Source organism: Sander lucioperca, chromosome 19 (genome assembly GCF_008315115.2).
Source record: "Sander lucioperca isolate FBNREF2018 chromosome 19, SLUC_FBN_1.2, whole genome shotgun sequence".
Classification (NCBI taxonomy): domain Eukaryota; kingdom Metazoa; phylum Chordata; class Actinopteri; order Perciformes; family Percidae; genus Sander; species Sander lucioperca.
In genome coordinates, this window is record NC_050191.1 from 17,515,791 (window position 1) to 17,530,728 (window position 14,938).

The 14,938-nt window shown below is 35.9% G+C and overlaps 1 protein-coding gene across 3 annotated transcripts in view; it reads right to left on the reverse strand.

The window, feature by feature from the left end:
- The window catches only part of LOC116065953 (acetyl-coenzyme A synthetase 2-like, mitochondrial), a 22,881-nt gene extending 8,176 nt beyond the window's left edge, over nucleotides 1-14,705 (reverse strand). Inside the window, exons 1-9 of one of the 3 annotated variants that reach the window (XM_031321627.2) lie at nucleotides 14,625-14,705; nucleotides 14,244-14,594; nucleotides 13,843-13,939; nucleotides 13,509-13,708; nucleotides 12,458-12,633; nucleotides 11,745-11,897; nucleotides 11,232-11,379; nucleotides 10,528-10,665; nucleotides 9,093-9,185 (exon numbers count right to left, since the gene is read on the reverse strand). In XM_031321627.2, coding sequence (XP_031177487.2) covers nucleotides 9,093-9,185; nucleotides 10,528-10,665; nucleotides 11,232-11,379; nucleotides 11,745-11,897; nucleotides 12,458-12,633; nucleotides 13,509-13,708; nucleotides 13,843-13,939; nucleotides 14,244-14,553 — 1,315 coding nt within the window. In that variant the 5' untranslated portion in view covers nucleotides 14,554-14,594; nucleotides 14,625-14,705. Of the gene's footprint in view, nucleotides 1-9,092; nucleotides 9,186-10,527; nucleotides 10,666-11,231; nucleotides 11,380-11,744; nucleotides 11,898-12,457; nucleotides 12,634-13,508; nucleotides 13,709-13,842; nucleotides 13,940-14,243 lie in introns of all 3 variants that reach the window. The other 2 variants (XM_035995760.1, XM_031321628.2) reach the window with 2 other exon arrangements.
- Between the last annotated feature and the right edge of the window lie 233 nt (nucleotides 14,706-14,938).

Genomic DNA, 14,938 nt, shown 5'->3' on the forward strand with positions numbered 1-14,938 from the left:
ATACTATGACTTTTTGTGATTTTTTTTCGACATACTATACTATGATTTTTCCACGTTTTTCCTTATACTATGACTTTTTTCGCCATTTTTCGACATACTATACTAGGACTTTTTTCCACATACTATACTATGAGTTTAGGATTTTTTCTACATACTACACTGACTTTTTAGTGAATTTTTCAACATACTACACTATAACTTCTTTTGACATACTATACTATGACTTTTTTCAACATGCTATACTATGACTTTTTTATGGTTTTTTCGACATACTATATTATGACTTTTTATAACATAGTATACTATGTCTTTTTCGACATACTACATTATCACTTTTTAGGACTTTCTTCGACATACTAAACTATGACTGACTTTTTTGACATACTATGACATTCTTTCATACTATACTATGACATTTTTTGAAATACTATACTTTTATGACATGCTATACAATGATTTTTTTTTTGATCAATCAATAATATTTGTCACATATACAATTCCAGTGAAATGTTATCTCCTCAGCTTTTTCAACTTGTGCATGATTCATCATAAAGCAGAATGTGGCTGTCAGATTGGCACACAGAAAAAGAGTCTCCCAGACGAATGGCAACGCCACTCAAGGATCCAGCCAAGTCTCAGCGAAAGGACACCACAGCTCCAAAAATCCTGCTGGAAACCAACAGAGGCCATCCAGCTCACCATTCCATGCCTGCACACTGGCCACAGAATGCCAGAGTCGGAAGAAGACTGGAAATTTGTTTTCCCTGATCCTGATGAGAAACTCATAGCCACATGCCATTACCGTCCAACGTCAACCACATAAAGCACAACTAATATTTGGAAGAAAGACAATTCAACATATGTTTTGCAGAGCTGTAGAGAGGTGACTAATGTGCTTCAGTTTTACTTTTTGTTGGTTTGTGTATCCTGTACTCTTTCCAGGTTAAATGGAAGAGATGTCATAGCCCAGTATCGAGCAGTTTGGCGACATCCGGAAGATGCTCCGGGATGCATTTTCTTCAAAAGTTTACAATTTATGTATACTTTGTCATATGAATTGTCTATACTATCATTCCATTATGTTGGCTATACTGTACACTGGCCATTTGTTTCCTGTCTGTCCACCCTGGAAGAGGGATCCCTCATCAGTTTCTCTTCCTGAGGTTTCTTCCGTTTTTCCCCATTAAAGTTTTTTTTGTGGAGTTTCTCCCTTATCTGTAGTGATTCTGAAAAAAAAAAGATAGTATGACTTTTTTGTGACGTCACAAAAAAGTCATACTAAGTATGTTGAAAAAAGTCACAAAAAAAAAATCATAGTATAGCATTATTGAAAGTCATAAAAAAATCATAGTACAGTATGTCGTAAAAAGTCATAATAAAGTAATAGTATGTTGAAAAAAAGTCTTAAAAATGTCAGAATGATGTCGAAAAAGGCAAAAAAAATCATAGAATAGTATGTCGAAAAAAGTCATAGTATAGCATGTCGAAAAGAGTAAAAATGTCATAGTATAGTATGTCGTAAAGTCATAGTATAGTATGTTGAAAAAAGTCAAACATTCATATATGTTGAAAAAAGTATAGTATATATAGTATAGTATGTCGTAACAATTAATAAAAAAATCAGAATAGTATGCGTAAAAAGTCAAAAATCATGTTGAAAAAAGTCTGAATAGTATGTCAAAAAAGTCATAGTATAGTATGTCGAAAAAAGGCATAAAAAAATCATAGAATAGTACGTCGAAAAAAGTCATAGTATAGCATGTCGAAAATAGTAAAAAAAGTCATAGTATAGTATGTCGTAAAGTCATAGTATAGTATGTCGTAACAATTAATAAAAAAATCATAAATCATGTATAAAGTCATAAAAATCATATGTTGAAAAAAGTCTGAATAGTATGTCAAAAAGTCATACAAATTCATATATGTTGAAAAAACTCATAGTATAGTATGTCAAACTCATAGTATAGTATGTCGTAATAATTAATAAAAAAATCATAAATCATGTATAAAGTCATAAAAATCATATGTTGAAAAAAGTCGGAATAGTATGTTGAAAAGAGTCATAATTTAGTATGTCGTAACAAATCCTAAAAAAAAAAATAGTGTAGTATGTTGGAAAGTCATAAAAAAGTTATAGCATAGTATGTGGAAAAAAACTCATAGTTATAGTATGTGTCGAAAAAATAAACGTCATAGTACAGTGTGTCGTAAACAGTCATAAAAAAAATCAGTATAGTATGTTTAAAAAAGTCATAGTATGTCAAAAAAGTAATAGTATGTCGAAAAAAAAGTCATTGTATAGAATGTCGTAAAGTCATAAATGTCAGTCATATATGTCGTAAAAAGTCATGTTATAGTATGTCGAAAAAAGTCAGTGTAGTGTGTCGAAAAAGTCATAGTATAGTATGTCAAAAAGTCAGTATAGTATGTCAAAAAAGTCATAGTATAGTATGTCAAAAAAGTCATAGTCGAAAAAAACAAGTCTCTGTATAGAATGTCGTAAAGTCATAAAAATCATGTCGAAAAAAGTCAACTGTAGTTAAAAGTACAGTAAACAGTAAACTAAAAGTATAGTATGTCGTAACAATTAATAAAAACTCTAACAAAGTCATAAAAATCATAGTATTGTATGTCGAAAAGAGTCAAAAAAGGTCATAGTATAGTATGTTGTAACAAGTCATAAAAAAAGTCATAGTATAGTATGTCGTAAAAAGTCATAGTATAGCATGTCGAAAAAAGTCATAAAAAAGTCAGTATAGTATGTCGAAAAAAGTAATCAAAAAGCCATAGTATAGTATGTCGAAAAGAGTCAAAAAAGGTCATAGTATAGTGTGTCAAAAAAAGTCATAGTATGTCGAAATAAACAAAGTCATTGTATAGAATGTTGTAAAGTCATACAAAATCATATATGTCGAAAAAAAGTCATAGTATAGTATGTCGAAAACAGTCAAAAAAACTCATAGTATAGTATGTCGTAAAACGTCATGTTATAGTATGGCTAAAAAAGTCAGTGTAGTGTGTCCAAAAAGTCATATAGTATGGTGTAAAAAGTCATAAAAAATCATATATGTTGAAAAAACTATATAGTAAACTAAAAGTATAGTATGTTGTAACAATTAATAAAAAAAAATAAAAACTCAGTGTAGTATGTCGTAAAAAGTCATAAAGATCATGTGGAAAAAGTAATTTAATATTATGTCGAAAAAAGTCATCGTATAGTATGTCGAAAAGAGTCAAAAAAGTCATAGTATAGTATTTTGAAAAAAAGTCATAAAAAAAGTCATAGTATAGTAAGTCATGAAAAGGCATAGTATAGTATGTCGAGAAAAGTCAAAAAATCATAGTATAGTATGTCGTAAAAAGTCATAGTATAGCATGTCGAAAAAAGTCAGTATGGTATGTCGAAAAGAGTCAAAAAAGGTCATAGTATTGTGTGTCAAAAAAAGTCAGTATAGTATTTCAAAAACTAAAATTAACAGTCATTAAAAATCATTGTATAGTGTGTCATAAAAAAGTCATAGTATAATATGTCAGACACGTTATAGTATGTCGAAAACAGTCAAAAAAGTTATAGTATTGTACGTCATAAAAAGTCATAGTATAGTATGTCGTAAATTAATTGTGTCGTCAAAAGTCATAAAAATCATATGTTGAAAAAGTCAGAATAGTATGTCGAAAAGAGTCAATAATGTATGTCGTAACAAATTATAAAAAAGCCATAATATAGTAGGTTGAAAAAAGTAAAGAAAACCTAGTATATAAAGTATGTCGAAAAAAAGTCATATTATAGTTAGTCAAAAAAAAAATAGTATAGTATGTTGTAAAAAGTCTTAGTCATTAGTATTTTTTTTTTTTCATTCATAGTATAGTATGTCGAAAACAGTCGTAAATAAATCGTAGTATAGTATGTCAAAAAAGTGATGAAAGTCATTATAGTATGTTGAAAAAAGTCAGTATTATTGTACTAAAGATTCCTATTTTTATCTTATTTTGACAATTTCTACACTTACCTCACTTCCTGTACCTCACTTCCTTTCCTCCCCTGTCTTCACAACTGATTGGCTTTTGTTTCCACCCTAATTACCTGATTGAGTTCACCTGGTCACTCCTTATTTAAAGACTGCACTCCCACCCAGTCAGTCTTTTCTACACCTTCACATGGGGCAGCAGCTGGTAAGATGAGTTTTACTTTGCACCTTATTTCTTGATAACGTGTCTATTTGAATGACAGCTTTAATTTATCTAATTACTTTATGATGAACATGTCAGAGTATTGACTGTGTTAAGTTCTAATTTCTATTTGTTTCTTCCCAGATTCTCCAACCCATGTGTCTGTTCTGTTCTGTTATCCATTATCATTTACCTCACCACCTTTGTGAATAAACCTTCATTGAATGGACTGAACTTCTCTGTGGCTTTTCCTATGCATTCTGACCGATGTCCCATGACTATGGCAATCAACCTCTAAAACTGAACCCTCCTTAACAATTATGTAAAAAAGTCATAGTATAGTATGTCGTATCAATTCATAAAAGTCAGTTATGTATGTCAAGAAAAGTAAAAGGATTAGTATATAAAGTATGCCAATAAAGTTAAACAGTACGTTGAAAAGTCATGCTGTAGTATGTCGAAAAAAAGACATAGTATGTCGAAGAAGTCGGTATAGTATGTCGAAAAAAGTCAGCGTAGTATGTTAGAAAGTCATATTATGTCAAAAAATTGAAAAGGTCATAGTATATATAGTATGTTGTAAAGTCATAAAAAATCATGTCAAAAAGGCATCGTATGTCAAAGTCATAGTATGTTGGAAAAAAGATAAAGTCGTAGTATAGTACATCGAAAAGTCATTGTATAGTAATGTCGAAAAAGTCAGTATAGTATGATGAAAAGATTTAAAAAGTCAAGTATAGTAGGTAAAAAAACAAAATCAAGTGTGTATATATAGTACGTTGTAAAAAGTAAAAAAAATCATGTGAAAAAGTCATAGTATAGAATGTTGAAAAAAGTCAAAAATCATGGTATATTTGATGAAAAACATCAATGTTTCAATTTCAATAGCTTGTATTTAATACATTACTCAGCTCCTGCGTCAAATTGCGCCGAAAACAGTCAAAAAAAAAAAAATGGGTGTAGTATGTCGAATGAAGTTATGAAAGTCATAGTATGTTGAAAAAAAGTCAAACAAATCATAGTATAGTATGTCGAAAAAGGCATTGTATATTATGTTGAAAAAAGTCAAAAATCATGGTATATAAAGTATGAAGAAAAAAAGTCATAGTACAGTTCGTCGAAAAAAGTAATAGTGTAGTATTTCAAAAAAAGTCATAGTATAGTATTTCGTAAAAAGTCTTTGTATAGCATGTCGAAAAAAGTAAATAGTCAGTATATATAGAAATCATAAAAAGTCATAGAATAGTATGTTGAAAAAAGTCAGTGTAGTATGTGGAAAAAAATAAAAAAGTCATAGTATAGTATGTCAAAAAAGTCATAGTATGTCGAAAAAAGTCAGTGTAGTATGTCGAAACGTCACAGAAAAGTCATAGTACAGTATGTCGAACACAGTCATAAAAAATCTAAGTATATTATGTCGTAACAAGTCATAGTATAGCATATCGACAAAAGTCATAAAAGTTATATGGTGTGTCAAAAAAAGTCATATGATAGTAGGCCATAAAATGTCAATAATATATAATAGTATAGTATGTCATTAAAAAATCATAAAAAGTCAAAAATCTTGTAAAACTTCATAGATATAGGATAGTCAGGTATGTCATAAAAGCCATAGTATAGTATGTCATACAAATTATATTAAAAAAAACTCGTAGTAAAGTATGTCATAAAAATTTCAAAAAAAGTCATAGTATAGTATATCATAAACATTTCATAAACAATTTATAGTATGTCATAAAAAAAGTAACATTTTTTTTCTTTTTTACGACATCCTGTGTCCTCTTAGCTCGATTAGTTTTTTGCCCCGAACTGCTCCTTCCAGGCAGCGCTGCGACCGCTGCCTCAAAGGCACCTAACCCTAACCTTAACCATAACCAGTGCCTAATCCTAGTGCCTTCCAGGCAGCGCTGCCTGGAAGGAGCCGTTGGGGGCAAAAAACACCGATAAACGTCCTCTTACCTCTCTAGTCCTGATGATCCAACATGCGGATCAAAATCAAATTTTCTCTCTAAACAGGCTACTCGCTCCCAGATCAACCAAATGGCATTCATGAATAATGCCACTTAGTCTTAATTGGAAACACTGGTCCAGGAAAATAACATAATATAATCCTTTTTACTGAAGTAGGGTATTTGGGTCATATCTGTGTCTGTAATACTCAAGCTCATGATGCTCGGATGTTTAATTATCATCCATTAATTATAGATTTCTGCCATGTGTATGGCAATTAATGTAGCTTAACTCCATTTGGTCATTACTTAATCTAATTTGGAGGGACAGAGGTTGAAACGGTGTCAGTCGGGTCCTGTGTTCATCCGCAAAATTAATTTTATTAGCAAAATCAGCTGATTACAAACATTTCATTATATCCCATCATAAGCTACTTTAGTAGTTGTTTTTTGGAGTGACATCAGGTGTTATCTATAGATGGACACATTTGTTGTGTCACACCCAGTGCAATTACTGTAATTATACTGTCACTGTAAAGTATTAGTCAGTAAGGTATACAGTATATAGTTTCTATATATGATCACCATAATCCATTCTGTGACGTGGCTCTTTGGCAGCTACGGTCATAACATCTGCTCTTTGCGGTCACAATGTAACCAAACTTCAACTGCGTTATGTGAGCATTTTCAAAAACAAAAGCAGCGATGAAATTATTGCCAGCTGCATTTCTGTACATGGTGTTAATGTTGACTGTTACTATAATTCAAATTGTTTTTGTGATTAACAATTTTTTAATTTATTTTTTAAACAGCATACAGAACATAAAATTCGCAACATGAACTGGCTATTATTAAACTAGTCTGGACCCAGCTTCTTATGTGCTTATCCATCCCACTTATTGACCCATCATCCAAAACAAATAATCTTGGGCGGAATGAAACCTGGGTCCCTGCAATCCGACATAGGTTATCATGTATCCTGGTCCAAATTTCCTGGACCTTATCACAGGACCATGGGATATGAAGTAATTGGCCGTCCTCTGTCTTACATTTCCAACAATTTAGTGTGTCTTTCAGACCAATTCTAAACAATCTGGAGGGAGTCCAATAGAAGTGATGCATAATCTTGAACTGAATGAGGAGCACCCTCATATCACGTGAAATACGTTTTATTTCGTATTCGTATTTATTGTGGGACAGATTCTGTCCCACTCTTCATCATCCAGTGTTATACTCAGATCCCTTTCCCCTCTTCATCATCCAGTGTTATACTCAGATCCCTTTCCCCATGTCTTTTTGAGGGCTGACCAGGCTCTATTCCCCAGGTTCTGCATAAGCATAGAATAATACCCAGAAGCCTCATGACCTTTTCCATATTTCAACAACACCTTATCTAAACATTCTGGTGCCTTCGGGGCTAAAGAACTGGATCCAAAAATCCCCACTAACAGATGGCGAAGTTTTAAATAGCTAAAAAATGGAGACCTATGTATTCCAAATTGCTGTACCACATCCTCAATGGATTTCTATATGCCACCGAGATACAGATCCCCCAGTGTGACAATTGCCTTTTCCAATCAATCCCTCCAAAAAAGAGGAGATCTACCAATACATAACTCAAGATTTTGCCAAATACTTGATGAAGTATTTAGATAAGGATCCAGTTCAAACAGCCGGGCCACTTTGGTCCAAACGACATTTAAGTGAGAGATTATCAGATGTGTTTTTGCCTCACCATACAGTTTGACAGACAGGGTTTGTAAGGGTGATAATGGGAGCAAGAACTGCTCAATACAATCCCAGGGTGGGGCTCTCTTAGGAGGAAGTGACCAGTGGGCCAGATGCCAACATCTTTGGTAGACCCAAACCTCCTCTATCAATCGGTCTTTTTTCCAGAGCATGTTGAGCTCTCTCTCGCTAGCGGCAGGATTGTCAACTTCGTTCATTTTGATGACCAGGCTAGAGAGTTTTGACTCCATCAAAACGATGGAGCAGCAAATTTCCTTCAGACCTTCTAGCTCAGCGGAGATTTTCTCTAGTGCTGCAAATATTTTATCAATATTGGCCGGCGTCATGTCATTAGCCTGTTGCTTTTCTGCTACGAACACAGCAGCAGCGCCATCTTGGCCCTTTACAGCGGCATCTCCACCGCGGAGCATATTCTGCTTAATATCGCCACCGGCCGTTAACTTTTTAGTTTAACATTTTCGGCATCCACAAGGTTTCTCGTCCCGGCTGAGCACAAATTTCTCTACACTGACCAGAGCTCACCCCTCACCCCACTAGTTCGCCATTAGGTCACGTGACACTCCATTTTAAAAAAAGGTTGAAGTTGAGATTTAGTTTGAGCCTCTGCTCCCGACATCAGATATTCTACTCTGAGAGAGAAACATCTGTTTTGATTCAGGAGCCCAGTTTTTGTGTGTGTGTGTGTGTGTGTGTGTGTGTGTGTGTGTGTGTGTGTGTGTGTGTGTGTGTGTGTGTGTGTGTGTGTGTGTGTGTGTGTGTGTGTGTGTGTGTGTGTGTGTGTGAAAGACAGCTTGTTCTGTACATGTACACACCCACGTACTGTAGTATTGTGTATGTGTGTGCACACAACCACAGTTGTGTTATGTAAGACTGTTATTGTTAGACTGCTTTCCCCTTTAAGACTGACTGACCGGCCGTTACAGTGCCTGCAGACGTGGCTGTGTTCAAGGAAGAGTTTGTGAACTTAACTGCTCTTACAAGCAATGAAATGTACAGCATGAGACAAAACCAAGTTCAATTTAAGCACAATAAATTTGATAATATAGATCAAATTAGATTCAAATTGACTCGCAATTTTCTGGTTAAAGGGATTTGTATTTGACAAATGACCCAACTGATATGACCGTGGTAAACCATAAGACGGAGAGAGTGGTTTGATTGTGACCGTGTTGACAAGCAATAGCTTATAAATCCCACACTTCAGTGTACAGTAGTCCCAGTTACCTGTTTGCCACCAGGTGTCCACCACAGGGCAGCGTCCGTCCCCAACCACTCTGTGGTACCACTCCCACGCTTCAGTGTTGATGGGCTCACCCACTGCACGCAGACAAGGAAATGTCAATCAAACATGTAGATATTGTTTTAACAAGTGTTTAAAAAAAAAAAAAAAGATGCCTGTGTTTGTACAGAGGAGGAATTACATTCTTTATGTTAAGCTTTGTGCTTTCACCCATACGTTTCATGATTCTACCGAACGGGTGGTGTGTGTGTGTGTGTGTGTGTGTGTGTGTGTGTGTGTGTGTGTGTGTGTGTGTGTGTGTGTGTGTGTGTGCACGCGCGTATACAGTATATGATCTCCTGGCATGCTGGGCTTTGCTATGGCATGTTTACATACCAGCCAGGCTTGACTTTCCAATATATTTTCAGTATGTAACACGTGTGTGTGCTTATAGAACGGAATCTGTATAGTGACTCTACAGAAGACAGCACAAACAATGTGAACCATCAGCACAAATCTTTACATTTGTTTGTACACATACTGTATTTGATGTGGTGTCATCTGGTTTACATGACAGGTTGACTTGGATAAATGAACTTGATGCATGCTAACTCATCAAAGTAAAAATGGACATTGTATGACAAACAAAAAGTCACTACAAAGTCAGACTACAGCTGTGCTAGTGAGTGTGATGTAATTACATCCAGGGTTTACATCTGTTAACCATCACCGCTCAAAAACAATACAATGCACTGTGAGGGATGCTGCACTTAAATACCTATCTGACATCAGCTTTTTTTATTTTAAAATAATATTATCACATGCATAGAAACATCCATTTAACTTCTAGAGAAAAAAAATCATTTTCCTCCCTCCTTTTATTTTTTACAATCTGGGTCCTATCTGTGGCCATAATTACAATTATTGTAACATTTTGCTGATCAATATCCATCCCAACCCAATTATGTAAACCAAATTATTTTGAAATAAGAGCCAGATGTGTCCATTTCATACTATACAGGTATACTGTAAATACTACAATCCATTGCATTAAAAAGCTGTGTTCATGCATAGCTGTGGTAAGAACGGTAGGTTGAAACTGAACTGTGAAGTAGTTTTTTTATATATATATATATATATATATATATAGTTGCAGATGTTTACAATGCAGTTTGGGAAATTATTTTTAAATTAATAAAAAAATTAATTAATAAAAAAAATTAATTCAAAATTCAAATTTGTTTTTACATTCAAATGTGCAGATTATCTGGTTAAATTGTTGCGTTACTTGTTGGACTCTAAATCTCTTAACGTTACCGTAAAATGTAACTAAAACGGACATCACTACACAAATGAGAACCAGGTAAAAACAAAATATTCCTTTTATGGTGAGGATGGTTGTGCACATAATAGTGTTTCTAAGTAAAATGTCTGGCCTACCAGAGCCGAGAGTTTTGAGTGTTGAGCGGTCGTATTTGTGTACCCACTGGTCTCCGTACTTGAGCAGCAGGCGGAGCGCTGTGGGAGCCCCGTAAAACTGGTTTATCTTAAGTCTCTGAACCATCTCCCAGTACCTTCCTGTGAACAACAAAACATGTCAAAGTTAGCATGGTCCAAAGAGATATTCTACAATGTGTTAAAAAGATACTGAAACTCTGAATCAGGAATTAGGGTAAAGCAGTGAGAAATAAAGACTAACTACAAAGTGTGTTTAATCCTTATTAGTGTTCTTGTTTCTCATTGAAAATAACTTGGTGTGTGTGCTGACACACATGATGACTGTGTCCTGACTCCTGCATATAGAAGTCCTAATTTTAGTGTGGAAGGTATGGCCAAGTTCAACTGCAAACAGTTATTCATAGACAAAGACACGAGAATGCAGAGCTCTTGACAAAGGACAGGAATACTTACTGTAGAGGACTTCTGCCAACATACTTTACACAGACCCATAATATTCTATATTAACATAATCATAGAAATGTCATCATAATGACACAATTAGAACTAATAAAAATCTTAGGTCAACATGTGACAGATTGGAAGGTTAACTGTGCAAATGGAGGTATATTGAATTTTTGTCATGTAAGAGTTTTCTTGGATAACCAGTCTGATACATTCATACATTTGCTGACGTTCAATCGTACCTGGGTCGGGGTAAATGGGAGTGCTTTCAAACAGGACAGTGGTTCCCCCGTTGGCCAGAGGCCCGTAGACACTGTAACTGTGTCCTGTTATCCAACCAATATCTGCCACACAGCCGAACACATCTCCATCAGAGTAGTTGAAGACATACTGGTGATGAGAGGGAAACATTGATGGAATGATTGGATAAAAACAAAACCATTTACAGAATAATACTCTTAAGAACATTTGCTTAAAATAATGGTTCACAGATTGAGAGACACTATTGTTTTGCCTATTATACTGCTAAATACCCGTTATTTATCTAATATATCGCTCAAACTCACCACTTTACATAAATAGATCATGCTAAAACAGACTACACTATGCTTTGATGAGGCTGAGATTTCCTCTAAAGATGCTCACTGGATTTGTGATCACATTTTGGCTGTCCCAAGGTGTAAATGAGTAGCTACAGACTGCATGATAAGAAATTGCTCTACACAATGCAGGTGCAGGTCGTGGTTGATGTTTACTTTGTGTGTGAGTGCAGCATACAGCAGGTATCCAGCCTGAGTGTGCACGAGTCCTTTGGGCTTCCCTGTGCTGCCTGATGTATAAAGCAGGAACAAGACGTCCTCACTGTCCATGGCAGCAGGCTCACACACCAAATCCTCCTTCTGCATCTCCTGTATGACATAATGACTTTAAAGGACTTTTTCTTAAAAGTCAGACTTAGTAAGCACAGCAGAGTAATAGTATATAGAGTATGGTATATTAGAGCAATACATTTTTTATGATGTTAGAAAAGAACATTTTAAAAGGCATGTAAGGATTAAGACTAGTGCTGAAACGATTAGCTGACAGGACAGCCTCACCACAAAGTCCATTTAGCAGCTGTTCTGGAGCTTTCAATCATATCACAGGATCTTGCTCAGCAGATGGAGATTGCCCACATGTCATAAAAGTGTACATGTTAAAATGTCCATTTTTCTTCTGCTGAGGAATATCGTGTGATAGGACTGAAGAAAGCTGAAAGAACAGCTACTAATGGAGCTGTCAACTTCCACCTAGAATGAACTTTCAATTTCAAAGATCAGTTAGTAGACTCAAAATGAACCAACAATTTTGATTATTCATTTTTAAAGTCAACATTTTTTAAATCTTGTTTTTATGCAGGGACAGTGCAGTCTTCTGCTGTTGGCATTCATATTTTAATCAAGTTCTGATTGACTTTCTGCTCTCTCACCTCCTCCATGACGATGTCCCTGGCTGTCATAGCAACCGGATTCTCTGTTCTCATGGCAACGAACACCTGCTGTACTGTCGGGCAGCTCTGAAGTGCCGTATCCACCGCCTTTTTCAGCTCGGTGACCTTACCCCCTCTGACGCCCTGGTTCACCGTGATGACGGTGCTGGACTGGGCTGAAAATGTGGTGTATGCATTGGTGGAAGAGGTATTCAGATCCTTTACTTGAGTAAAAGCACCAATACCACACTGTAAAAATACTCTGTTACAAGTAAAAGTCCTGCATTGAAAATGTTACTTGAGTAAAAGTATGTAAGTATCTTCAGGAAAATGTACTTTAAAAGTAAAATTACTCAATGCAGAAAAATCCTCACATTTTAGAAACTGGAAATGATCAAAACAGTTCTGTCAATCAAGTGTTTCATTGGCTAATCATTTCACCTGTACTTGTAGGCCATTACATTGTTGGGTAGTTTAATTTATAATAAAACATCGTACTTTATAAACTACATGTGTTTTAATGTGTTTTAATATGTAAAGTAACTAAAGCTGTCAGATTAATGTAGTGGAGTAAAAAGTACAATATATTTCTCTTTGAAATCTAGTGGAGTAGTTCAGTAGAAAGTGGCATGAAAAGAAAAGGCTCAAGTAAAGTACAAGTACCTCAAATTTGTACTTAAGTAGTACTTGAGTAAATGTACTTAGTTACATTCCACCACTGGGTGTATGTAAATATAAATAGAAACTTAAACTTAAAAATCTGTAATACTGTAGCTGAGGAAATACTAACGTAAAAATAACTAATTTAACTAAATGTATTTCTGACAGAAATTCAACCTTACTGTATTGGATGCTATCATGAAACCACCAAACACAAAATGTCTTAAACATGTTGGGCCCCCTAAGAGAAATATCGGGCTCTTTAGCTGCTAAATGCTACGTTATGTTCACCAGCTATACCACTATATCGTTAACTTTGCTTGAATGTTTGGTGCTGATATTTTTTTACAGGCTTTAAAACCAAAACATTGAGCTGGTCACACTGTCTCACCGTCTCTGATTCGCTCTGCGAGCGCCTCGGCACTGAACCCCGCAAACACCACATTGTGTGCTGCACCGATACGGGCACAGGCCAACATGGACGCCACAGCCAGAGGGCATGGAGGCATGTAGATGGTGACACAGTCCCCTTTCCTCACGCCACGCCGCCTTAACATGTTGCCCAGGCGACATGTCATCTCCAGTAACTGCCTGTAAACAGATAGCAATGAAGCCACATGAGGCGAATAAACACACACACACACACACACACACACACACACACACACACACACACACACACACACACACACCCAGCCTACATAATTAAGATCCAACCTGCTGACCTGTAGGTGATCTTGACCTCTGACCCCGGTTCATCTCTCTCCCAGATCAGGGCCACCCGCTCAGGACAAGTGTGCACGTGGCGGTCCAAACAGTTCACTACACGTGAACATAAAAGAAACCGGATACACATAGAAAGAAATAGAGAATGTCACATTATCTGACTGCTACATTAGCGTGGTGCGTTCAAGATATTCTTTGGATGCTGATAGAGATATAATGATGCCTTCGCCGTCTCTTTAGGCCTACGTGTTTTATTTAGAAGTGTTCCTCAAAAAGTAGCATGGGAAACTGCGACTTGACTGCATCGATTCGTTTATTCTAACGACAAAATATCTATATCTATATGTCTATAAATAAAATTACTGGTCATATGCTATATGACATGTAAAGACAATCTTACCGGACACATTCAGCTTTCCTCCTTCAAACCACTTGATTTCCCCCCGGCTCAGGTCACAGTCCTGGGTCGTGTGGAAAGGACTGATCCAGTTCAGTCTCTGACGCGCCGCAGCGGCCCAGAAGCTCGCGCTGTTGGAGACGGAGAACTCCTGCAGCGCTGAGTGGCCGCACACGCCTTCAAAGCCCGCAGCCTCGGGCATAAACGCTGGCACGTTACACCTCCATCGACCCAAAACATGGAAATAAGATTTGAAGACACGACGACTGAAAGAAACGACGTACTTTGAAGCGCATCCGCAAGACAGCCACATAATGACAGTAGCCTATTCTGTGCTATCCGAAAGTATGTTTGCAAAGCATTAGCTAGAGTTTTTACACACTTTTGCAAGTTATTGTGCTCAAGTTGAAAACTTGGAAACTCCGGAGAGGAAGGGCTAGAGGAGTGATGCGTTAAAGGGCGGTACAAACCCATGTGCCGACGCTTTCGGAAAGAACAGTAGCTGGATTTCAGCATCAATTGCAAAAGAAAAGTTTCTTTTTACGCAACATGCAGGATTTCGTTGTTTAAATATCCCTTCCAGGCATGTGTTAATTCATAAAAAATACAGTTTTGAATAATAACTTGTCTGATGTGTTTGTTTCCACAAAAGAGTTTGATTAACCTTTAAAAACATTTTTAGTTTTAATAAGCCTACA